Source organism: Pseudophryne corroboree, chromosome 5 (genome assembly GCF_028390025.1).
Source record: "Pseudophryne corroboree isolate aPseCor3 chromosome 5, aPseCor3.hap2, whole genome shotgun sequence".
Taxonomy (NCBI): domain Eukaryota; kingdom Metazoa; phylum Chordata; class Amphibia; order Anura; family Myobatrachidae; genus Pseudophryne; species Pseudophryne corroboree.
In genome coordinates this window covers 514266464-514292713 of record NC_086448.1, presented here as the reverse complement: position 1 = coordinate 514292713, position 26250 = coordinate 514266464, and the positions used below count along the sequence as shown (strand labels likewise).

At 46.5% G+C, this 26250-nt stretch overlaps 1 protein-coding gene across 1 annotated transcript in view; it reads left to right on the top strand.

Moving 5' to 3' along the window:
* Positions 1-1245: 1245 nt before the first annotated feature.
* The window catches only part of RPP40 (ribonuclease P/MRP subunit p40), a 75702-nt gene continuing 50697 nt past the window's right edge, over positions 1246-26250 (top strand). The window contains exons 1-3 of the mRNA XM_063923083.1: positions 1246-1495; positions 5110-5254; positions 6504-6572. Coding sequence (XP_063779153.1) covers positions 1379-1495; positions 5110-5254; positions 6504-6572 — 331 coding nt within the window. The 5' untranslated portion in view covers positions 1246-1378. The remainder of the gene's footprint in view (positions 1496-5109; positions 5255-6503; positions 6573-26250) is intronic.

Below are 26250 nucleotides of genomic sequence, written 5' to 3'. Positions count from 1 at the left end.
CATCACTGCAGCAGCAAGCACGAATGAGAATGTGCTGCTGCTGCTGCTAATACTCTCTTCACCACAACCCGACGCGGCTCTCTCAAATCGGAAAAAGCACTGGGAGGGCACTGAGCTCCGCGGCTGCACATAGGGGGTCATTCCGAGTTGATCGTAGCTGTGCTAAATTTAAGTTAATCCTCGCCGCCACTGGACGCCGCGGCCCGCCCCCCCCCCCCTCCCCCCAACGGTCAGACCACTCCTGCTATGGCCTGGACCGCTCCCCCTAAACGGCGGCTTAACACCGCCGTTCAGCGCCCTCCCGCCCAGCGACCGCCTCTGTCCCAGAGGCGATCGCCAGGCAACGAAAGCTGCCATGCGCCGGAATGACCCCAATAGAGCAGCTAAGCCACCGTGGAGAATCAGTTAAAAAAAGCATTATTAGGGGCTGCAACACTTTTTTATTGCCGCTGATAATCGGTGTCCCCATGAACCTTGGGGCCCCATACAGCAGTCCCCTTTGTCCCCCCCTGTCGCCGGCCCTGCTTACAATGCAGCTTGTTCTATTTCTAGTCAACAGGCACTGTTAGTAATGCTTTTTTGCAAGTGTTTCCAGTATTTGCGCAATATTGGCCCTCATTCCGAGTTGTTCGCTCGGAGTTTTTCATCGCATCGCAGTGAGAATTCTCTTAGTGCGCATGCGCAATGTTCGCACTGCGACTGCGCCAAGTAACTTTACTATGAAGAAAGTAAGTTTACTCACGGCTTTTTCATCGCTCCGACGTTCGCATTGTGATTGACAGGAAATGGGTGTTACTGGGCGGATGCACGGCGTTTGAGGGGCGTGTGGCTGGAAACGCTACCGTTTCCGGAAAAAACGCAGGAGTGGCCGGAGAAACGGTGGGAGTGCCTGGGCGAACGCTGGGTGTGTTTATGACGTCAGCCAGGAACGAAAAGCACTGAACTGATCGCACAGGCAGAGTAAGTCTGAAGCTACTCAGAAACTGCTATCTCGTTTGTAATCGCAATATTGCGCCTACGTCGGTCGCAATTTTAATAAGCTAAGATTCACTCCCAGTAGGCGGCGGCTTAGCGTGTGTAACTCTGCTACATTCGCCTTGCGAGCGAACAACTCGGAATGAGGGCCATTGTGCATTGCTTTTGCCCAATACAAGACACCGATCAGTGCAAACTTACTGGTCCAGTATTTGTGGGGGCGTTGTAGTGAACACTCTGCACACTAGATGGCAGCATTGCATAGTGCATGTGAATGAGGCGTCTGAGCTGCCTTGTACAAGCAGGAAATGTCGTGTGTTCCCTCCTCTTCCTCAGCTGTCTTGTGTGTTTTTATTTAGTAATTAAACTGTAAGAAACCTTCCCAGCTTCCTGCGGACTCAGGATGCTGCCTGAGATGCAGACGTGTCCCCGGCATTTGCTTGTATGTGAGAAGTCCAGTTTCCTGCAGGAGAAGTCACGGCATGTCACACACGTGGAGACACACTACTACAACTACGCTGTGAGTACCGGCATGTACTGTACCCTACTAATGTATGTTCTCCGGGATGCGCTACGGTATGTGAGCGAGCCGCTACAGTTGCAGCTGGAGACTGTACGTGACATTTATGCTTAATAAGTGCTTATGTCCAAGGATGAATAAAGAAGACAATTGGAATAACCGTGATGGATGTGGACAGAAAAAGCTGCAAGAACCATAAGAATGTTACAATAGAGTATGGCTTAATTGCTGTAACAATACTTTGTACTTTTGACATTGAGACATTTTTGTACGTTACAGTATCTCAGATAATGAACATGTGCTCAACCGTCCCCAGGGTTGAGGCTAGATCCAAGTGGCCTAAGGGACGGTTGAGGCTAGATCCAAGTGGCCTAAGGGACCTTTTCCGTCAGGGGGAGGAGCCACGTCAAAAAGGGGAGGAGCTACGCCAGCGGGACAGCTGCTCCAGTATCCACGCCACCAACTATTACCTTTTAGTAATTAGGTGGCGAGCGGAGCGGACCGAGCCCGACGCGTGGCGAGCCCGCGAGGGTACTTTTAGGGTACCCTGTTCGGTCGTAGCTCCTCCCCCTGGTGATGTGTCTCCTCCCCTAGGTACGTCAGAAGGTCCCTTCTCCCACTCCGATATAGAATCATCCCTGTCCCCAGGGGCTAGCACTTACCTCTGCCAGTGAGTAGATGTAATGCATGGGAATGAGGAAGTGACTATTGTAGCTGATGGGACAGGAGCTGCGGACATCCTGTAATGTGCTGCAGTCTGTTCCTCTCGCCTATCTACATTATGCTGCAGGTGTTCTATTGGTATGCGGTTAGCATACCGCTCGTCGGAATCCCGGCAGTCTTAATACCAACGCTGGAATCCAGACAGGGTCACCATACCTTCGCCTGAATACTTGCGAGGTAGGTGATTCCTCCTCTATGGGTGTCCACGACACCCATAGAGGGAGAATAGAACCTGTGGCGAGCCGCACCTCTGCCGGGATTCTGCCGCATCTGACAGCCGGCATCCCGTGCGTTGGGATCACATACCAATCCCGTTCTATTGAATTAATTACACATTCCAAACTGTGCCTATTGTCAAATCATTGTGGTCCTGTATTTCATATCATGTCTGGGGTTTCCACCAGGATGGAACAGGGGATCGCTCAAATAATTACTACATAGAAGAAAGGCAGGACATATATAGGGGTATTCACTCAAAAGGGTCGATCCTATTAGCTGCGATGATATCGTGGGTGCGAATTATCGTGGCAGCGGACGCACTTTACGGTGGCCTGAATTTGCGCAAAAGTGCTCGCTGCCCCATAGGGCTCTGAGCACTTTGGTGCGAATTGAGGCCGAAACCAGCACGCAAAGGGTGCGAGATTGGGTGCCGGTGTTTAAACGTCGTGGCACATCGCACCCTTCGCGGGTAGTAGGATAGACCCCAAAGTGTATAACTTCTTTACTGCTGGGATTGAAAATGTGCAGTTTTAATTGTGCTCCACAAAACATGAGCGGGACCCTACATTCTGTTAGCATGTGGGAGGGGGAAGCTATAGATGATTCAGAGCATACACAAACTAACAACGTCTGCAGCCCCATATGCACATTACCAAAATCGGAACTCCCCCATCAATGATAAAACCATTTACTATTGGGAGGAAACCATTGATGGTTGATTGCCATCCTTCGGAAGAAATGTACTTTTTGTAAGCGGGGCATAATTGTACATTTATATGTTTTAAATATGTCTGCAAGATGGGGAGACTGACCCCCCCCAAAAAAAATTGAGTGCGAGATTTTTATAGTGCCTGTTTCTATCAATTTACCAACAAGATTTAAATATTTAATGATATTTATAATTTTTTTACAATGCGAAGCCAGATTAGTTTTTGTATTGTAAAAAATTGGCACATTAAATCTTGCTGCTAAATGTTATACAAGGAAGCAGAGAATGTGACTGCAAACAAGAACCACTTGGCCCATCAAGTCTGCCCCTTTTTTACCCTTTGGTAACCTCAGCCCTATTTGATTCTTATAGGCCCTACACACTGGGCGATATTACTGAAAGATCTGAACGATCTTGTTCATTAATGAACGAGATACGGTTCATATCTTTCAGTGTGGAGGCACCAGCGATGAACGATGCGCGGCCCCGCGCTCGTTCATCGCTGGTGCCCCATCGCTTGTGCATGCAGGCCAATATGGACGATCTCGTCCATATTTGCATGCACTCCTATGGAGCCGGATGACGGAGAAAGTAAAATGTGGAGATGCTCTCGTGAGAGTAAAAACCGTAACAAAGAAAAAGAAAGAAAGAAAGTACTCTGGGGTTTAGGGGCACTCACATAGTGTCCCTAAACCAGAGAGTGCCATTTCTCGTTTTTTCTATGCTAAATTACTTTGCAAATCTCACACTTGATTATATTTGGACTTTGTCTAATTTTATTGCAGTGGGATGCCAGTTATCAGAAATAGCAGTTCTCTGCACGTGATCTACCGACATAGAAATTATATATGGATATTTTTTTAACAGTGCGATTAACAATTTCCCTGTGTTGTTTTAATTTTAATACATGTCCAATTCTGAATGACCCTTGGTCTCAATTAGCCATGTTCTACCTTTGCACCTAGCAGTCAGTAAAAATGAATGTTGCTAGTGTAACATAAAATTACATTGGGGGTAATTCAGGTCTGATAGCAGCAGATTTGTTAGCATTTGGTCAAAACCATGTACACTGCAGGGGGGTGGGGGGGGGGCAGCAGAGCCGGATTAAGTCGCTGGGGGCCCGGGGTACTTAAAACAGTGGGGCCCCTATTCAAGAGAGGAGGAGGACGGGGGGGGGGAAGGGGGTGTCACATACCATCCAGTGAACAAACTGCGCTCCCGTCCCCGCCAACCGCACAGACAGCAGAGCGACGGCTCAGCTCTCCAATCATGTATGAATGAAGCAGCCTGCCGCTCAGCCATTGGGGCAGCCTACTTCACTCATACGTTATTGGACAGCTGAGCCGTCGCTCAGCTGTCCTGTTTGTACGGCCGCCGCTGCGGTGCGGACGGGAGCACAACACCACAGATCGGATCGGAAGAGAGATCCGATCTGTGGTGTGGCAGGGGGCCCTTTTGGGAAGGGGGTCCCCGGGGTACGTATCCCTGGACCCCCCCCCCCCCCCTCCCCCCTCTCCCTTAATCCTGCTCTGGGGGGCAGATATAACATGTCCAGAGAGAGTTAGATTTGGGTGGGGTGTTCAAACTGAAATCTAAATTGCAATGTAAAAATAAAGCAGCCAGTATTTACACTGCACAGAAACAATATAACCCACCCAAATGTAACTCTCTCTGAAAGTTATATCTGCCCCCCCCCCCCCCCCCTGCAGTGCACATGGTTTTGCCCAACTGCTAACACATTTGCTGCTGCGATCAGACCTGAATTACCCCCAATGTAATTTTATGTTACACTAGCAACATTCATTTTTACTGACTGCTAGGTGCTTGGTCTTTTCCCGTTGTGTTTCCACATTGTACTGCCATATGGCTGACAGACTCAGAGTACCCTAGCACAGTTGAAGGAAAACGTCTGGGTTATTTTGCACTCATGATACTGTTGTAATTGTATTATTAAATGCATTAGGTATCTATTTTGTTACCTGAATGTGGGCGTTTGCCAGAAAAACTAAAGAATGCCATTGATGGGTTTGGGGAATATTACATGGTGAAGAATTTACCACTGCATGAGTTCACAACACAAGAGTTTAACGACAAGTTTCTAAAGAAAGGTAAGTTCAATCTGAAATCTATTGAGGTTTTAGTACCATGTATTCATTGCTCTAACAAAACATTACTGCCCTCTGCTGTTGCTTTTCTTAAATCGTTACATTTTAATGTTTTCAATTCAAAACATATGTACTGTATGTCAGTGAACTGGTTTACTTACTGTTAAATTATCATTTGTATGGTTTTAAAGAAGAACTAATGACCTACTAGTAACATTCACAAATATATATGTACTGGTTCCAGAAACACTTTAGAGAAGGGCTGGATAACTATCAGACTGGTAGCTAATGGACCTAAAAAAAATTATGACCGATGTCATACTTGGAAGTCCTGTCTATTGATGTAAATGGGTGTACATAACTTCTGGCACCTGATAAAAGGTCCTGGTAGATCTTTGAAGTAATCGTCTGGCGTTTGAATTCTACATAGTTTTGTCAGAATGCAATTTATTTTCATATACGGAAATAAAGTGATAGAAAACATTCATCAAAAGTGTTCAGATTTTGGCTGATTGATAGGATTGTGATTACATTTCATTAACTATCACTTTCCTATACTGCGGGATATTCAATTGTTTGAAAAGTCAGTTGAGTGTCTGTTTTTTCCTATCTAATAGACAGGAAAAACAGACACCCAACCGACTTTTCAAACATTTGAATTCCTCCCACTGTGTCCTGAAAATGTGTTCCCCCTCTGTCGGATATGTATTGTGGTGTGTGTGTGTGTGTGTGTGTGTGTGTGTGTGTGTGTGTGTGTGTGTGTGTGTGGAGCACCTCATCTGTCTTTAATGAAAAAAATAATTGAAACATGACAGATTGCTAAAATGGGATAACATGTCTCACAAATATATAGTAAAGTCATTGTACAGAAATATATTATTCTGCTAGGCAAACTAATAAACAGGTGAATGAGTCTAGTTTTTAATTAAAATAAATAACAGAGCACTAAATATTAATGTTGGCTAGGTAAGGAGAGTGGCATAGAGTACTGACAATAGAAAGCTAGGGGTTGTCTCTTATTTAAGCCCAGATTTATTAAACCTTGGCGAGTGATAAATAGCATGGTGATAAAGTACCAACCAATCAACTCCTAATTGCCATGTCACAGGCTGTTTTTGAAAAATGACAGGAGCTGATTGGCTGGTACTTTATCACCGTGTCTTATTTATCACTCTCTGAGGCGTGATAAATCTGGGCCTTAATGTGTTTACTGTAGATGATGATGATTTTCTTGCTTCCTCTTTTCCTATAGGCTTGTTTTATGCACTGTCATATAACACAAGGATTGATCAAGATAATGTTGCAGCTCTGCTACCCACAGGTATCTCTTGTGTAATTGTTGCGAGTTCTAGTGATAATGAAAGTGACATTTTATGAATTAATAATACAAAATTCTAATATTCTAAAGTCAATAGGAAATTGACATTGTAGGAAAATTGAGACCACAACCAACATATGGGTTTCTTAGGGGAGAAGCTTACAAAATGCATTACATAAATGGTAATCCCATATTGCATGCAAATAAAATACATTTATGAAATCTGCAAAGTGAATAAAATGTAGTTTGAAGCCTTTGGGCCAAATGTAATAGCCCCCCTCAATCTGCGAAAGTTGACACAACTCCGGTGAGATAGTCAATAGATTTTAATTTGAAATTAATTTAAAGGGAAAACCATGTTGCCACAAATTGTGGGCTAATACATATGACCATTTCAAGTCAAGTAAACAAAATGTAGCAAAGGTAATCAAGTGTAGAGAATTGTTAGTGATAGAAATTTCTATTTTCAAATTATTTGACAAACAGCCGAGCGGTTTTCATCTGCGTTAATGAACTGTGCACCTAGAAATCAAGATTTACTATAAAATGGTAATACCTTATTTAGCAAGTATTAGTGAATTCTGTTTCAAAGTTGATGTAAACATTAAATTGCTGGAAAAATAGCAATACTAACCATGTATAGAGGGATGTGTGGTTTTTTATTTTTAGGAAGGGATTAATTTTAAATTTGTCTTTTTAATATATAATTATAACTTATTGCTCCAGCATGGATACTTTTAACGGTAGTTGGGGTGGAGGAGAAGTAATTATAACTATCTTTTATTTTTTCTCTAACGTCCTAGTGGATGCTGGGGACTCCGTAAGGACCATGGGGAATAGACGGGCTCCGCTGGAGACAGGGCACTTTAAGAAAGAATTAGGAATACTGGTGTGCACTGGCTCCTCCCTCTATGTCCCTCCTCCAGAACTCAGTTTGAATCTGTGCCCGGACGAGCTGGGTGCACTTTAGTGAGCTCTCCTGAGCTTGCTGAATAGAAAGTATTTTGTTAGGTTTTTTTATTTTCAGAGAGATCTGCTGGCAACAGACTCTTTGCTACGTGGGCCTGAGGGGAGAGAAGCAGCCCTACTAACTGCGGATAGGTCGTACTTCTTAGGCTATTGGACACCATTAGCTCCAGAGGGATCGAACACAGGAACGCACCCTTGGTCGTCCGATCCCAGAGCCGTGCCACCGTCTCCCTCGCAGAGCCAGAAGCCAGAAGCCGGCGTGAGAAGCAAGAAGACTTCGAAAGCGGCGGCAGAAGACTCCAGTCTTCATATGAGGTAGCGCACAGCACTGCAGCTGTGCGCCATTGCTCCCACATTAAACCCGCACACTCCAGTCACTGTAGGGTGCAGGGCGCAGGGGGGGGCGCCCTGGGCAGCAATTAAGTACCTCTTGGCATAAAAGAGCATATATTCAGTTGGGCACTGTATATATGCATGAGCCCCCGCCATTATTTTACACAAAATCGCGGGACAGAAGCCCGCCGCTGAGGGGGCGGGGCTTCTTCCTCAGCACTCACCAGCGCCATTTTCTCTCCACAGCTCCGCTGAGAGGAAGCCCCCCAGGCTCTCCCCTGCAGAATCACGGTAGAAAGAGGGTAAAAAGAGAGGGGGGGCACATAAATTTAGCGCAAAATCAGTGTATACAGCAGCTACTGGGTAAACACTAAGTTACTGTGTAATTCCTGGGTCATATAGCGCTGGGGTGTGTGCTGGCATACTCTCTCTCTGTCTCTCCAAAGGGCCTTTGGGGGTTCTGTCCTCAAATAGAGCATCCCCTGTGTGTGTGGTGTGTCGGTACGCTTGTGTCGACATGTTTGACCAGGAAGGCTACGTGGAAGCAGAGCAGGTACAGATGAATGTGGTATCGCCGCTGACACCCGATTGGACGGATATGTGGAAGGTTTTAAATGATAATGTTAATTCCTTGCATAAAAGGTTGGATAAAGCTGCAGCCTTGGGACAGTCAGGGTCTCAACCCATGCCTGACCCTACAACGCAGGGGCCGTCAGGGTCTCAGAAGCGTCCACTATCCCAAATAGTTGACACAGATATCGACACGGATTCTGACTCCAGTGTCGATGGCGATGATGCAAAGTTGCAGCCTAAAATGGCTAAAGCCATCCGCTACATGATTATAGCAATGAAGGATGTTTTACACATCTCAGAGGAAAACCTAGTCCCTGACAAGAGGGTTTATATGTTTGGGGGAAAAAGGCATGAGGTGACCTTTCCCCCTTCACATGAGTTAAATGAGTTATGTGAAAAAGCTTGGGAATCTCCAGATAGGAAAGTGCAGATTTCCAAACGGTTGCTTATGGCGTATCCTTTCCCGCCAACGGACAGGTTACGCTGGGAATCCTCCCCTAGGGTGGACAAATCTTTGACACGCTTATCTAAGAAGGTAGCCCTGCCGTCACAGGATACGGCCACCCTAAAGGATCCTGCGGATAGAAAGCAGGAAGGTATTCTGAAGTCCATTTATACACATTCAGGTACTCTGCTAAGGCCGGCAATTGCCTCGGCCTTTATGTGTAGTGCTGTCGCAGCATGGACAGATACTTTATCTGAGGAACTTGATACCTTGGACAAGGATACTATATTACTGACCCTGGGGCATATAAAAGACGCTGTCCTATATATGAGAGATGCCCAGAGAGATATTACCCTACTGGGCTCTAGAATAAATGCAATGTCGATTTCGGCCAGAAGGGTCCTGTGGACTCGGCAATGGACAGGTGATGCCGACTCAAAACGGCACATGGAGGTTTCTCTGACGTCCTAAGTGGATGCTGGGACTCCGTAAGGACCATGGGGATTAGCGGCTCCGCAGGAGACTGGGCACAACTAAAGAAAGCTTTAGGACTACCTGGTGTGCACTGGCTCCTCCCACTAAGACCCTCCTCCAGACCTCAGTTAGATTCTTGTGCCCGGCTGAGCTGGATGCACACTAGGGGCTCTCCTGAGCTCTTAGAAAGAAAGTATATTTTTAGTTTTTTTATTTTACAGTGAGATCTGCTGGCAACAGACTCACTGCAGCGAGGGACTAAGGGGAGAAGAAGCGAACCTACCTAACAGGTGGTAGTTTGGGCTTCTTAGGCTACTGGACACAATTAGCTCCAGAGGGGTCGACCGCAGGACCCGACCTTGGTGTTCGTTCCCGGAGCCGCGCCGCCGTCCCCCTTACAGAGCCAGAAGCATGAAGAGTCCGGAAAATCGGCGGCAGAAGACTTCGGTCTTCACCAAGGTAGCGCACAGCACTGCAGCTGTGCGCCATTGCTCCTCATGTACACCTCACACTCCGGTCACTGATGGATGCAGGGCGCTGGGGGGGAGGGCGCCCTGAGGGCAATATAAGACACCTTGGCTGGCAAATCATCACAATATATAGTCCCAGGGCTATATATGTGATAAATTACCCCTGCCAGAATCCATAAAAAAGTGGGAGAAAAGTCCGCCGAAAAAGGGGCGGGGCTTCTCCCTCAGCACACTGGCGCCATTTTTTCTTCACAGTGCAGCTGGAAGACAGCTCCCCAGGCTCTCCCCTGTAGTTTTCAGGCTCAAAGGGTTAAAAAGAGAGAAGGGGCACTAAATTTAGGCGCAATATATGTATACAAGCAGCTATTGGGGGAAAAATCACTCAGTTATAGTGTTAATCCCTGCATTATATAGCGCTCTGGTGTGTGCTGGCATACTCTCTCTCTGTCTCTCCAAAGGACTTTGTGGGGTCCTGTCCTCAGTCAGAGCATTCCCTGTGTGTGTGTGGTGTGTCGGTACGGCTGTGTCGACATGTTGGATGAGGAAGGTTACGTGGAGGCGGAGCAGAGGCCGATAAATGGGATGTCGCCCCCTGTGGGGCCGACACCAGAGTGGATGGATAGGTGGAAGGTATTAACCGACAATGTCAACTCCTTACATTAAAGGCTGGATGACGTAACAGCTGTAGGACAGCCGGCTTCTCAGCCCGCGCCTGCCCAGGCGTCTCAAAGGCCATCAGGGGCTCAAAAAACGCCCGTTACCTCAGATGGCAGACACAGATGTCGACACGGAGTCTGACTCCAGTGTCGACGAGGTTGAGACATATACACAATCCACTAGGAACATCCGTTACATGATCTCGGCAACGAAAAATGTGTTACGCATTTCTGACATGAACCCAAGTACCACATAAAAGGGGTTTTATTTATTGGGGAGAAAAAGCAGCCAGTGTTTTGTTCCCCCATCAGATGAATGAATGAAGTGTGTAAAGAAGCGTGGGTTCCCCCGATAAGAAACTGGTAATTTCTAAAAAGTTACTGATGGCGTACCCTTTCCCGCCAGAGGATAGGTCACGTTGGGAGATATCCCTTAGGGTGGATAAGGCGCTCACACGTTTGTCAAAAAAGGTGGCACTGCCGTCTTAGGATACGGCCACCTTGAAGGAGCCTGCTGATAAAAAGCAGGAGGCTATCCTGAAGTCTGTATATACACACTCAGGTTATATACTGAGACCTGCAATTGCCTCAGCATAAATAGTGCTGCTGCAGCGTGGTCTGATACCCTGTCAGATAATATTAATACTCTAAGACAGGGATAATATTTTGCTAACATAGAGCATATTAAAGACGTCGTCTTATATATAAAGGATGCACAGAGGGATATTTGCCGGCTGGCATCCAGAATTAATGCAATATCCATTCTGCCAGGAGGGTATTAGAAACCCGGCAGTGGACAGGTGATGCTGCCTGTAAAAGGCACATGGAGATTCTGCCTTATAAGGGTGAGGAATTGTTTGGGGATGGTCTCTGGGACCTCGTATCCTCAGCAACAGCTGGTAAGAAAATTTTTTACCTCCGGTTTCCTCACAGCCTAAGAAAGCACCGTATTTTCAGGTACAGTCCTTTCGGCTTCAGAAAAGCAAGCGGGTCAAAGGCGCTTCCTTTCTGCACAGAAACAAGGGAAGAAGGAAAAAGCTGCACCAGCAGCCAGTTCCCAGGATCAAAAATCTTCCCCCGCTTCCTCTGAGTCCACCGCAAGACGCTGGGGCTCCACAGGTGGAGACAGGTGCGGTAGGGGCGCGTCTCGGGAACTTCAGGGACCAGTGGGCTTGCCCACAGGTGGATCCCTAGGTTCTGCAAATAGTATCACAGGGATACAGGCTGGAGTTCGAGGCGACTCCCCCTCGCCGTTACCTCACATCAGCCTTGCCTGCTGCCCTCGGAGAAAGGTAGTACTGGCGGCAATTCACAAGCTGTACTTCCAGCAGGTGAAATCAAGGTACCCCTCCTTCAACAAGGCCGGGGTTACTATTCCAAAATGTTGTGGTACCGAAACCAGATGGTTCGGTGAGACCCATTCTAAAATTGAAAGCTTTGAACACTTATATACGAAGGTTCAAGTTCAAAATGGAATCGCTCAGGGCGATTATTGCAAGCCTGGAGAATTTCATGGTATCACTGGACATCAAGGATGCTTACCTGCATGTCCCTATTTACCCTCTTCACCAGGAGTACCTCAAAATTGTGGTACAGGATTGTCATTACCAATTCCAAGACGTTGCCGTTGGTCTGTCCCCGGCACCGAGGTATTTACCAAGGTAATGGCCGAAATAATTGTCCCGTACTTGGACGATCTCCTTATAAAGGCGAGGTCCAGGGAGCAGTTGTTCGTCGGATTAGCACTATCTCGGGAAGTGCTACAACAGCACGGCTGGATTCTGAATATTCCAAAGTCGCAGCTGGTTCCTACGACGCGTCTACTGTTCCTGGGTATGGTTCTGGACACAGAACAGGATAAAAAGGGTTTCTCCCGGAGGAGAAGTCCAAGGAATTGGCGTATCTAGACAGAGACCTCCTAATACGTATACAGGTGTCGGTGCATCAATGCACGTGAGCCCTGGGAAAGATGGTAGCTTCTTACGAAGAAATTCCATTCGCCAGGTCCCATGCAAGGATTTTCCAGTGGGCTCTGTTGGACAAGTGGTCCAGGTCGCATCTTCAGATGCATCGGCGGATAACCCTGTCTCCAAGGGCCAGGGTGTCGCTGTTGTGGTGGCTGCAGAGTGCTCATCTTCTAGGGGGCCGCAGATTCGGCATACAGGACTGGGTCCTGGTGACCACGGATGCCAGCCTTCGAGGCTGGGGGGCAGTCACACAGGGAAGAAACTTCCAAGGCTATGGAAAAGTCAGGAGACTTCCCTACACATAAATATTCTGGAACTAAGGGCCATTTACAATGCCCTAAGTCAGGCTAGACCCCTGCTTCAACACGGGCCGGTGCTGATCCAGTCAGACAACATCACGGCGGTCGCTCATGTAAACCGACAGGGCGGCACAAGAAGCAGGATGGCGATGGCAGAAGCCACAAGGATTCTCCGGTGGGCGGAAAATCATGTGTTAGCACTGTCAGCAGTGTTCATTCCCGGAGTGGACAACTGAGAAGCAGACTTTCTCAGAAGACACGACCTCCACCCGGGAGAGTGGGGACTTCATCCAGAAGTCTTCCAAATGATTGTACACCGTTGGGAAAGGCCACAGGTGGACATGATGGCGTCCCGCCTCAACTAAAAGTTACAAAGATATTGCGCCAGGTCAAGGACCCTCAGGCGATAGCTGTGGACGCTCTGGTAACACCGTGGGTGTACCAGTCGGGGTATGTGTTCCCTTCTCTGCCTCTCTTACCCAGGGTAATGAGAATAATAAGAAGGAGAGGAGTAAGAACTATACTCATTGTTCCGGGTTGGCCAAGAAGAGCTTGGTAACCAGAACTCCAAGAAATGATCTCAGAGGACCCATGGCCTCTGCCGCGCAGACATGACCTGCTGCAGCAGGGGGCCTGTCTGTTCCAAGACGTACCGCGGCTGCGTTTGGTGGCATGGCGGTTGAACGCCGGATCCTGAAGAAAAAGGGAATTCCGGAGGAAGTTATCCCTACGCTATTTAAAGCTAGGAAAGAAGTGAACGCAAACCATTATCACCGCATATGGCGGAAATATGTTGCGTACTGTGAGGCCAGGAAGGCCCCAAAGGAGAAATTTCAGCTAGGTCGATTTCTGCACTTCCTACAGTCAGAGGTGACTATGGGCCTAAAATTGGGTTCCATTAAGGTCCAGATTTCGGCTCTATCGATTTTCTTCCAAAATTGAACTGGCTTCACTGCCTGAAGTTCAGATTTTTGTTAAGGGAGTGCTGCATAGTCAGCCCCCGTTTGTGCCTCCAGTGGCACCGTGGGATCTCAACGTGGTGTTGGATTTCCTGAAGTCGCATTGGGTTGAGCCACTTAAATCCGTGGAGCTATAATACCTCACGTGGAAAGTGGTCATTCTGTGGGCCTTGGCGTTGGCCAGGCGGGTATCAGAATTGGCGGCTTTGTCATACAAAAGCCCTTATCTGTATTTTATATGGATAAGGCGGAATTGAGGACTCGTTCCCAATTCCTTCCTAAGGTGGTATCAGTTTTTCATGTGAACCAACCTATTGTGGTGCCTGCGGCTACTTGGGACTTGGAGGATTCCAAGTTACTGGACGTAGTCAGGGCCCTGAAAAGTATATGTTTCCAGGACAGCTGGAGTCAGGAAAACTGACTCGCTATTTCTCCTGTATGCACCCAACAAGCTGGGTGCTCCTGCTTCTAAGCAGACGATTGCTCGCTGGATCTGTAGCACGATTCAACTTGCACATTCTGCGGCTGGACTGCCGCACCCTAAATCTGTAAAAGCCCATTCCACGAGGAAAGTGGGCTCTTCTTGGGCGGCTGCCCGAGGGGTCTCGGCTTTACAACTTTGCCGAGCTGTTACTTGGTCGGGTTAAAACATTTTTGTAAGAGTCTACAAGTTTGATACCCTGGCTGAGGAGGACCTTGAGTTTGCTCATTCGGTGCTGCAGAGTCATCCGCACTCTCCCGCCCGTTTGGGAGCTTTGGTATAATCCCCATGGTCCTTACGGAGTCCCAGCATCCACTTAGGACGTCAGAGAAAATAAGATTTTACTCACCGGTAAATCTATTTCTCGTAGTCCGTAGTGGATGCTGGGCGCCCATCCCAAGTGCGGATTGTCTGCAATACTTGTTTATAGTTATTGCCTAACTAAAGGGTTATTGTTGAGCCATCTGTTGAGAGGCTCAGTTATATTTCATACTGTTAACTGGGTATAGTATCACGAGTTATACGGTGTGATTGGTGTGGCTGGTATGAGTCTTACCCGGGATTCAAAATCCTTCCTTATTGTGTCAGCTCTTCCGGGCACAGTATCCTAACTGAGGTCTGGAGGAGGGTCTTAGTGGGAGGAGCCAGTGCACACCAGGTAGTCCTAAAGCTTTCTTTAGTTGTGCCCAGTCTCCTGCGGAGCCGCTAATCCCCATGGTCCTTACGGAGTCCCAGCATCCACTACGGACTACGAGAAATAGATTTACCGGTGAGTAAAATCTTATTTTTACCTTATAAGGGTGAGGAATTGTTTGGGGACGGTCTCTCGGACCTAGTTTCCACAGCTACGGCTGGGAAGTCAAATTTTTTGCCATATATTCCCTCACAACCTAAGAAAGCACCGTATTACCAAATGCAGTCCTTTCGATCACAAAGAGGCAAGAAAGTCCGAGGTGCGTCCTTTCTTGCCAGAGGCATGGGTAGAGGAAAGAAGCTGCACAATACAGCTAGTTCCCAGGAACAGAAGTCCTCCCCGGCTTCCACTAAATCCACCGCATGACGCTGGGGCTCCACAGGTGGAGCCAGGATCGGTGGGGGCGCGTCTCCGACATTTCAGCCACCAGTGGGTTCGCTCACGGGTGGATACCTGGGCTATACAGATTGTATCTCAGGGATACAAGCTGGAATTCGAAGTGATGCCTCCTCACCGTTACCTCAAATCGGCCCTGCCAGCTTCCCCCTTGGAGAGGGAAATAGTGTTAGCGGCAATTCACAAATTTATATCTCCAGCAGGTGGTGGTGAAGGTTCCCCTCCTTCAACAGGGAAGGGGTTACTATTCCACAATGTTTGTGGTACCGAAACCGGACGGTTCGGTCAGACCCATTTTGAATTTAAAATCCCTGAACATTTACCTGAAAAGGTTCAAGTTCAAGATGGAATCGCTCAGAGCGGTCATTGCAAGCCTGGAAGAGGGGGATTTTATGGTGTCTCTGGACATAAAGGATGCTTACCTGCATGTCCCCATTTATCCACCTCATCAGGAATACCTCAGATTCATGGTATAGGATTGTCATTACCAATTCCAGACGTTGCCGTTTGGTCTCTCCACGGCACCGAGAATATTTACCAAGGTAATGGCGGAGATGATGGTGCTCCTGCGAAAGCTAGGAGTCACAATTATCCCATACTTGGACGATCTCCTCATAAAGGCGAGGTCCAGAGAGCAGTTACTGATCAGCGTAGCACGCTCTTGGGAAGTGTTACAACAGCACGGCTGGATTCTGAATATTACAAAGTCGCAGCTGATTCCTACGACGCGTCTGCCCTTCCTGGGCATGATTCAGGACACAGACCAGAAGAAGTTTTTTCTCCCGACGGAGAAGGCTCAGGAACTCATGACACTGGTCAGAGACCTCTTAAAGCCAAAACGGGTGTCTGTGCATCACTGCACGCGAGTCCTGGGGAAGATGGTGGCATCACACGAGGCCATTCCCTTCGGCAGGTTCCATGCGAGGACCTTTCGATGGGATCTGTTGGACAAGTGGTCCGGATCACATCTACAGATGCATCGGCTGATCACCCTATCCCCCAGGGCCAGGGTGTCTCTTCTGTGGTGGCTGCGGAGTGCTCACCTTCTCGAGGGTCGCAGATTCGGCATTCAGGACTGGGTCCTGGTGACCACGGATGCAAGCCTCCGAGGGTGGGGGGCAGTCACACAGGGAAGAAATTTCCAGGGTCTGTGGTCAAGTCAGGAGACTTGCCTTCACATCAATATCCTGGAACTAAGGGCCATATACAACACCCTAAGTCAAGCGGAGACCCTGCTTCGCGACCAATCGGTGCTGATTCAATCAGACAACATCACCGCAGTGGCTCATGTAAACCGCCAAGGCGGTACAAGGAGCAGGGTGGCGATGGCGGAAGCCACCAGGATTCTTCGCTGGGCAGAGAATCACGTAAGAGCACTGTCAGCAGTGTTCATTCCGGGAGTGGACAACTGGGAAGCAGACTTCCTCAGCAGGCACGACCTCCACCCGGGAGAGTGGGGACTTCATCAAGAAGTCTTCGCGCAGATTGCCAGTCGGTGGGAGCGGCCACAGGTGGACATGATGGCGTCCCGCCTCAACAAAAAACTACAGAGGTATTGCGCCAGGTCAAGAGACCCTCAGGCAATAGCTGTAGACGCACTAGTGACACCGTGGGTGTTCCAGTCGGTTTATGTGTTTCCTCCTCTTCCTCTCATACCCAAGGTACTGAGAATCATAAGAAAAAGAGGAGTGAGAACAATACTATTGTTCCGGATTGGCCAAGAAGGACTTGGTATCCAGAGCTGCAAGAAATGCTCACAGAGGACCCATGGCCTCTGCCTCTAAGGCAGGATCTGTTGCAGCAGGGGCCCTGTCTGTTCCAAGACTTACCGCGGCTGCGTTTGACGGCATGGCGGTTGAACGCCGGATCCTAGCAGAAAAAGGGATTCCGGATGAGGTTATTCCTACACTAATAAAGGCTAGGAAAGACGTGACGGCTAAACATTATCACCGTATATGGCGAAAATATGTTGCTTGGTGTGAGGCCAGGAATGCCCCTACAGAGGAGTTCTAGCTGGGCCGTTTCCTTCACTTCCTACAGTCGGGAGTGACTTTGGGCCTAAAATTGGGGTCCATTAAGGTCCAGATTTCGTCCCTATCAATTTTCTATCAAAAAGAACTGGCTTCTCTGCCTGAAGTTCAGACGTTTGTAAAAGGAGTGCTACATATCCAGCCTCCAGTGGCACCTTGGGATCTTAACGTGGTGTTGAGTTTCCTGAAATCACACTGGTTTGAGCCACTTAAAACCGTGGAGTTAAAATATCTCACGTGGAAGGTGGTCATGCTATTAGCCTTGGCTTCGGCGAGGCGTGTGTCAGAATTGGCGGCTTTGTCACATAAAAGCCCCTATCTGGTTTTCCATATGGATAGGGCAGAATTGCGGACTCGTCCGCAATTTCTGCCAAAAGTGGTGTCATCTTTTCATATGAACCAACCTATTGTGGTGCCTGTGGCTACTCGTGACTTGGAGGATTCCGAGTTACTGGATGTAGTCAGGGCTTTGAAGGTTTATGTCGCCAGAACGGCTAGAGTCGGGAAAATTGAGTCGCTGTTTATCCTGTATGCATCCAACAAGCTGGGTGCTCCTGCTTCAAAGCAAACTATTGCTCGCTGGATCTGTAACACGATTCAGCAGGCTCATTCTGCGGCTGGCTTGCCGCCTCCAAAATCAGTAAAAGCCCATTCCACAAGGAAGGTGGGCTCTTCTTGGGCGGCTGCCCGAGGGGTCTCGGCATTACAGCTTTGCCGAGCGGCTACTTGGTCGGGTTCAAACACCTTTGCAAAGTTCTACAAGTTTGATACCCTGGCTGAGGAGGACCTTGAGTTTGCTCATTCGGTGCTGCAGAGTCATCCGCACTCTCCCGCCCATTTGGGTGCTTTGGTATAATCCCCATGGTCCTTACGGAGTCCCCAGCATCCACTAGGACGTTAGAGAAAATAAGATTTTACTTACCGGTAAATCTATTTTTCGTAGTCCGTAGTGGATGCTGGCCGCCCGTCCCAAGTGCGGACTTCTTCTGCAATACTTGTATATAGTTATTGCTTAAATAAGGGTTATTTTATGGTTGCATCAGGTTTATCTGATGCTCTTTTTGTTGTTCATACTGTTAACTGGTTAAGTTTATCACAAGTTATACGGTGTGATTGGTGTGGCTGGTATGAGTCTTGCCCTGGATTCCAAAATTCTTTCCTTGTACTGTCAGCTGTTCCGGGCATGGATGGACATAGAGGGAGGAGCCAGTGCACACCAGTATTCCTAATTCTTTCTTAAAGTGCCCTGTCTCCAGCGAAGCCCATCTATTCCCCATGGTCCTTACGGAGTCCCCAGCATCCACTACGGACTACGAGAAATAGATTTACCGGTAAGTAAAATCTTATTTTTTTGTAACTAAAATTAAGTACTGATTTAAAGAAAGGTTAGAGTTTACATTATACAGTTGTCTGTTCCCAGCTATGCAGTTTCACTTAGGGGTTGATGCTCTGCAGTATCTTGTTAAAGGATAATGGTCATTCTCCTACGCTACTTCATGGCAGCCGGACTACATCCCATTCCCCTAGTTCTAGACAGGAAGTTTTTACACCTTTTTAGGGACCGCCCACTTCAAGTATATAGAGCTTCTCCTTCCCTTCCTCCATAGTCTTTTTTTTTTTTTTTTTTTCTTTCTTTTTTCTTTTCCTGTCTCCTAGTTAGTGTCAGTGTAGAAGTTTATTTTGTCCAGAGGCTTACCTAATTATGATACCCAGCAATGTGCCTCCTGGTAGTCGTGGCTCAAAGGTGGGCGCTGCATGCGGAGAATAGCATATGGTGGTTCTAGGAGCAGGCAAGCAAGTCCCCAAAATGAAGCTTAAAGTGTCCACCTGCCGTTTACCGTTTGCAGCTCCAGGACCAGCTCTTAGTATCCCTGCAGAGCTGAGAGGCTGGTAGGCGGAAGCGCTGAGACCGGAAGCGCTGTTGGCGTGCTCTAGCGCTTTCAGGAGCTGTCTGAGGGAGTCTGCTGGTCAGAATGTTTAATTTGGAACTGGTAAAATATTTTAAAAACTATGAATTATAAAGGGCCTGTGGAGGAATGTGAGGATCAAGAAGTTTTGTTTCAACACAGATCGAAAAGAAACAGATATTTCCTGATACACAAGGCTTTAAAAGATCTTATATCTAAGGAATACCAGAGTGTTCACAAAAGGCTGGGCAATAGCAGGAGAATTAATCTATGTTTCTTATTAATGATGAACAGTTTACAAATTGGTGTTCTATACCCAAGATTGATGATGCAGTTACAGAGATGGTGTCAGAAACTACCATTCTTTAGATGATAGGGCTGTTTTAAAAGATTGTATGGATAAACATATAGAAAATGCTTTAAAAAAAAGTTACATAATTCCTCAGCAGTATCTTTAATATCAGGTGTGGCTATTGCTTCAGTTTCTAGAACATTACGAATTTGGGGCTCAACAATGTCTACTGATTTAGAAGAGAACATTTCAAGACCATATTTGCAAAGAAATTTAACCATTATGCTCAAAACTGTTGACTAGCTATGTGAAGCTTCACTAGATGTTTTAGAATTTGCTACAAAATCTAGGACAGCAGGAGTGATGGTGAGAAGGGCTACATTCGTGGGCAGCAAATATGCATTCCAAGAATAGGCTTGTTTCTCTACCATATGAAGGTTCTTTGTTATTTGGTAATAAGTTGGAAGCCATCATACAAAAAATGACAGGAGGTAAGTTGGCAAAATAACAAGATAAAAGAAACAGATATCCAATTCCGTCTTCTAAACAGCAGTTTAAAGAAGCTGTAGACCAGGTCGTCCTTATGGGAGCAGATATTTTTCAGGGACAACAAGACAGTGCTGGTCTTATACCACCTCTTCTATAAGGTTGACAAAAGTACTATTGCAGGAGTTCAACATCCTTGCCAGTAGGGGGCAGGCTTCTGGAATTTATCAATCATTGGCAGGACTCTGTTTAAGGCAGATGGGTATTGGATGTGATATCCCAGGGGTATCGAATAGAATTCTCAGTGGTTCCAAGTTTGGACATTTTTCTTGTGTCAGACATGCCGATTGCAGCGCTAGAAAAAAGAGCTCTAGAGGACAGCTTTAGGAGTCTAATCAAATTAAGAGCTGTAGAAACCGTCCCATCATCACAGATAAAAATTGGTTTCTGCAGCGGGGTACACTGTGTTCCACAGGGAATACATTGGGGTGTACCGTTGGATCTTGATCTAGAGGCACCAACAGGCTAAAGCTTTGACTGTTGCCAGGATGCATTGCATGGCCTCCTCTATAACCCTGCCTCCGTACACTGGAGCTCAGTTTGTAAGTTGGTGCCTGCAGAGCAGGTCACTTAACAGGGGAGGCTGCGCTAGGTAGCCCTGGAAAGAGCTTTTATTAGAAGATTCTTCAAGGGCTGCAGCACTGTTATGTCCTAGTGACATACTGTGCTGCGGCTCCAACACCTCCCCAGCAGCGCCGCATACTCCCACTGGTCGGGTCCCGGGTACTTGCGGTGGAGGCGCTCCGGTTTCCAGGCACATGCCGCTGGTGCTCTCCAGGATCACGTGGCTGCTCATTTGAGAGGAGGTAAGATGGTGTCGTCCCCCCCCCCCCTTAATCGCGTTCCGGTCGCGGTCATAGGAGATGGACCGCAGCGCTGGCGTGAACACTGTGTCTATGCAGGGACCCCACTATATCCACCAGGGCAGGGAGCACAGGTCGGATTAAACAAAAATCCTTTTTAATAAGGCCCCTTAGTACCCGGTGGTGAGGACAAGCACAGGGGATAAGGTGCTTGACCTGTAGCCCCTCCCCCAGCTCCGGGCGCCATCTACTGCTGGTGTTCCCACCCTGGAGCTGCTTATCACTCCCTCACAGAGATTTTGGTGCCAGCTTTACACAAGTAGCTGCGGCTGATCTCCGGGACTGCAGGGCAATGTCTCCTCTGTAAAGCCGCCTGCCTCATCAGCGCTGTGCATTTACAGTCACTGAAGTATTCTACATGTCATTGTAGACCGTGTTAGTTAAGAACAATTGTACTTCTACCTGAATATTTAGTACAAGTATTCTGAGATATACATCCAGTATCTACTGTGCATTGTGATATATATATATATATATATATATATATATATATATATATATATATATATATATATATTATATATATCTCTCCAAAAAAAGATACAGGCACTCACAACTTCCTTGATGATGATAAACTTTATTGGTGTGTCTCACATAGAGACAGTTAACAGCATGTCAGCAGAAGGTGTCGACGTTTCGGCTCCATCTGAGCCTTTTTCAAGACTAACAAGATTACAGCAGGTTCTCACCCAGCAGCCCATGACACACATAAAACCCTGGAGCACTTTTATAGCAGAGGCATATCACAAACCCCGCCCATCAATCAACCAACAGGAAGTAACAAAAACACTGGTATTCAAGTGTTTAACATGTCTAATCAAGAATATGTGTACAGCCAATCGAATGTCCTATGACATCAAAGAATTACACAACATGTGAACACAATCACAACTATTTAAAACCAAGGGAACCAACCGATAGCGGCTAATAGCCGCGTTACCGGAAGTGCTGTGCGTTCCATTGCCAGTGGAACGCACGCGTCAATCCGGCGGAAGTGGATTTAGCGGACGTGACGTGTGCTCCACTGTGTATGTGGCCGGAGTTGTAGATGGCATAGAACGGCTGTACGTCGTCGCTAAGCAACCCGACTGACGCCAGTATATACGATCACATGACCGACCAAAACACATAAGTGAATATGAATTAATATAGTCATAAATAGTGTGTAATAAGGCGCGCAAGCACGGCAATAATTCATAGATGTATTAAACATAGGGCAGGGGCTCCATATTAGTCCTGAGTGCGGAACAAGCATTAACCACATTAAACATCTTCTTAGTTTGATTCCAATAGATGACAAGTAATTATTGCATAATAATTCATATTTACTGTTGTCAAAACTTCATTCCTGAGATCAAAGCTCGTTAACCGCCTATCACTAACCAAAAGAACCACACATTCTCGCCTTTGTACATATATATAGAATAATTCATAATGACTTATACAGCTTAGCTGAGAAATGTGTAATAGAAGTTTAAAACACATCATATGGATATAGATGGAACCCAGGACTTAATGGAGACCGTATTGGGTGTGTGATATTGCCTCTGCCACTAGGTGAACCAGAGTGATCACCAACACAAAAGACAAGAAAATCACAAACAAAACAACACACATAATTGTAAACATACATTATGAAAAATACGGATATTAAAAAAGTCTAGTCATAACCCTATCCAAGAAAAATATTGAATGGATTTGCCTCATTTAGGCCTCGTGGTGTCAGAGTGTCCAGCTCGTATATCCATTTAGCCTCTCGTTGTCGTAACTGCCTCTCCCAGTCGCCCCCACGTGGAGGTTTTGTTACATGATCAATCAGCATGCACTTCAAACTGGAAATTGAGTGCCCCCTACTTACAAAATGTTGTGCTACTGGTTTGTCAGACACCTTTGAGACCAATGCAGCTCGAATTGATGTGCGATGGTTAGCCATTCTGTCACGGAAGTTTCTAGTTGTCATGCCAACATAATAGTACCCACAGGGACAGATGATATAGATTACATGGTCCATGGTACAATGTAATCGGTGACGAATTTTGATTTGTTGACCACTATGTGGGTGTGCAAAACTTGCACCAGTCATCATCGACCGGCACGTGGTACAATTATGGCACCGGTAGCAACCCTTCTTGGTATCTGAAAGCCAGGTCTTATTGGTGGCAGATGGTTGCAAAGTAGGGCGCATTAGCATCTGTCGTAAATTCTTACCACGTCTGTAGGCACAGAGAGGTGGTTGATGGCCTAACCCTTTGAAGACTGGGTCAGTGGCAATAATTGGCCAATGTTTGCGTAAAACATGTTCAGAATGTGATGAAGCAACATCAAACGTGGTCGTGAAGATCATTCTATTGGCTATTCGCTTGGCACGATGACTGTGGCTAGAATGGGAGTACCTGTATCTTGCTTTAAGCAAACATCTTTCGACAGTTCTCCTCGAGTAGCCGCGTTCGTAAAACCTTTCAGCCATCGCCTTAATCTGTGTCTCAGTGTCCTCATTCAGGGTGTTATTTCGGAGCACACGCATAAATTGAGAGATGGGAAGACTCTTTCAGATGGACAGGGTGGTGACTGGAGGCATGAAGCAGCGTATTTCTGTCAGTCTCTTTTCTATAGAGAGTTGAGGCAAGTTTACCGTTGTGTCGAAAAAGAGACACATCCAAAAAATTCACTCTATCACGATTGATGTGATATGTGAAGCGGATAGGGCTATCTAGACTATGTAAATAATCGATCATCTCATAGAACTCTGTGTCGGTCCCTAGCCAAATGATAAAGACATCGTCAATATAACGAACAAAAAAATAGACATTTGGATCCAAATCTCGGTATGATGTTATTGGAGTCGTACTTATGCATGTACAGATTGGCATACGATGGGGCCAAATTTGACCCCATCGCAGTGCCACTGCACTGCATAAAGAAATCCTTGCCATAGGCAAAATGATTTTTGTTTAATACCAAGCTAGCAAGCTCCAACAAAAATTCAGACGGTGGACCATCGTGTGGACCTGTGATCAAAGCTTCACGCATGGCCTCTAGGCCCTCTGTATGCGGTATGACTGTATATAAAGACTGAATGTCTAAAGTTATTAACCAGGCATCATCAGGTATAATGCCAATGGAATCAATCTTATCAAGCAGGTCTGCCGTATCCCTAATATAACTTAGCATCTTAGATACAAGTGGTTGGAGAAATGAATCAATAAAGATTGCCAATGGCTGTAAAACAGAGCCCATTGTCGAGATAATTGGGCGACCCGGGGGATCAATCATAGACTTGTGTATTTTAGGTAGCGTGTAGATGATTGGACATACTGGACTATCCACAGTCAAATAGCCAGCTATTTTTTGGTCCAACCATCCACACGCCAAAGCCCGATTGATGGTGATATCCACCAATTTTTTAATCTGCAACATTGGGTTGCCTCTACACTTCACATATACCATGGGGTCTGCTAATTGTCTGAGTATCTCAGCATTGTATTTACACCAGTCCTGTACCACCACGGCACCGCCCTTATCGGCTTGTCGAATCACAATCTGTTCATTATTAATCAAGCTCTTTAATGCAACCCTTTGTGCGGGAGAAAGGTTACTGTACCGTGGTGGTACAACCCCGGTACTCATCTCCTTGTTAGTCAAACGGAGAAATGTTCGTATACTCGAATTGGTTGACTGAGGGTCAAAGACACTCTGTCTGGCTAAACCAGTAATTTGGGTCATTTCATTAGATTTATTGGAGAAAAACTCACGCAATCTGAGTTTTCTCCCGAATTTGTAATGGTCTACAACCCAACCAAATTTATTGTGTGGAACAGTGGGCACAAACGAAAGACCTAGTGCTAATACTTCTGTTTCCACAGGTGAGAGTGTGTGTTCTGACAGGTTAAAGACAGTATCTATTGGTATTTTCTTGGGCGTCCCCTTCGCCTTATAGCCACCCCTCCTCGAGGGGAACCTCGTTCTACGTTTCTGTTGGGGTTGGTATTGGTCCGGGCGCTCTTCCCTAAAAAAGCGCCAGAGGGGGGTCTATTATCAGTCACCTTACTTTCAGAGTTTGATTGGGATGAAGAATTGTCTAAGGGACCTTGATATCTATTTCTAGTTTGTAAGTGTGGTCTCCGACCAGTATAACCTTTGGGTTCACCCCTCAACCATCTATAAACCTGATTGTTTGTGTAATCGGCATTAACGGTAACCAATTTCTTCCGCTTAAACGTGATAAGGTCCTGCTGGTAAGTGTTTACTTGTTCAGTCAAACGATCAAGCCACTTGTCAGCAGTGTCCACCACCAATGTAGACAAATGTGTAGAATTAAACACAGCCAAATCCTCTCGCACTTGTTTCAATTCAACCCCAACCTCCTCAATAACGAGGAGGATGAGGTCTAGCGAACGCTTGTTCAAGACACCACACCATTTGGTGCAAAATGTTGGACTATTGCGACCAATGTTGGGGATATTATTTACTCGAAATCCTCTCGGTATTCTCTTATTCCTATAGTAGTCCGAGAGGAATTGGCCATGTAAGGTGAGATCCACCTCCCGCTTTCTTAATCTCGGAGCTTTATGGAACAGGTCAAGTGGTGTCTCATCTGGTAGCTTAGCAAATTCAATATGGTCAAAAAGCACCTTTTCGGCGTCGTCATCAGTCAGAGAAAGAAAAGTGCTGTGTGCTAATTGGAAAGTGGCCTCATCAATCACTTGATTATGATCAATTGACATACTGACCACGGCAAGGTTTAAACAACACTTAGTAAACTATATGACAAACACAAAACTTGGACCAGGGACCGACACTAGAGTCCAAAGACGTTGAAAAATGAAAAAAGAAAAAATGAATAAATACAGTTAAAAATCACCACATGTTAGTGAAAAAGGTATCAGGGCAGGTGAGGAAAAGAACTCCACAAAAATATCTCCACAAGCTTTTCATATATTCAAAGTAAGGCGGGTGTCGGACTAAAGGAACAATTTGCATCACAGACCATTCCCTAATATATCCAGAAAGAGGCAGTTACGACAACGAGAGGCTAAATGGATATACGAGCTGGACACTCTGACACCACGAGGCCTAAATGAGGCAAATCCATTCAATATTTTTCTTGGATAGGGCTATGACTAGACTTTTTTAATATCCGTATTTTTCATAATGTATGTTTACAATTATGTGTGTTGTTTTGTTTGTGATTTTCTTGTCTTTTGTGTTGGTGATCACTCTGGTTCACCTAGTGGCAGAGGCAATATCACACACCCAATACGGTCTCCATTAAGTCCTGGGTTCCATTTATATCCATATGATGTGTTTTAAACTTCTATTACACATTT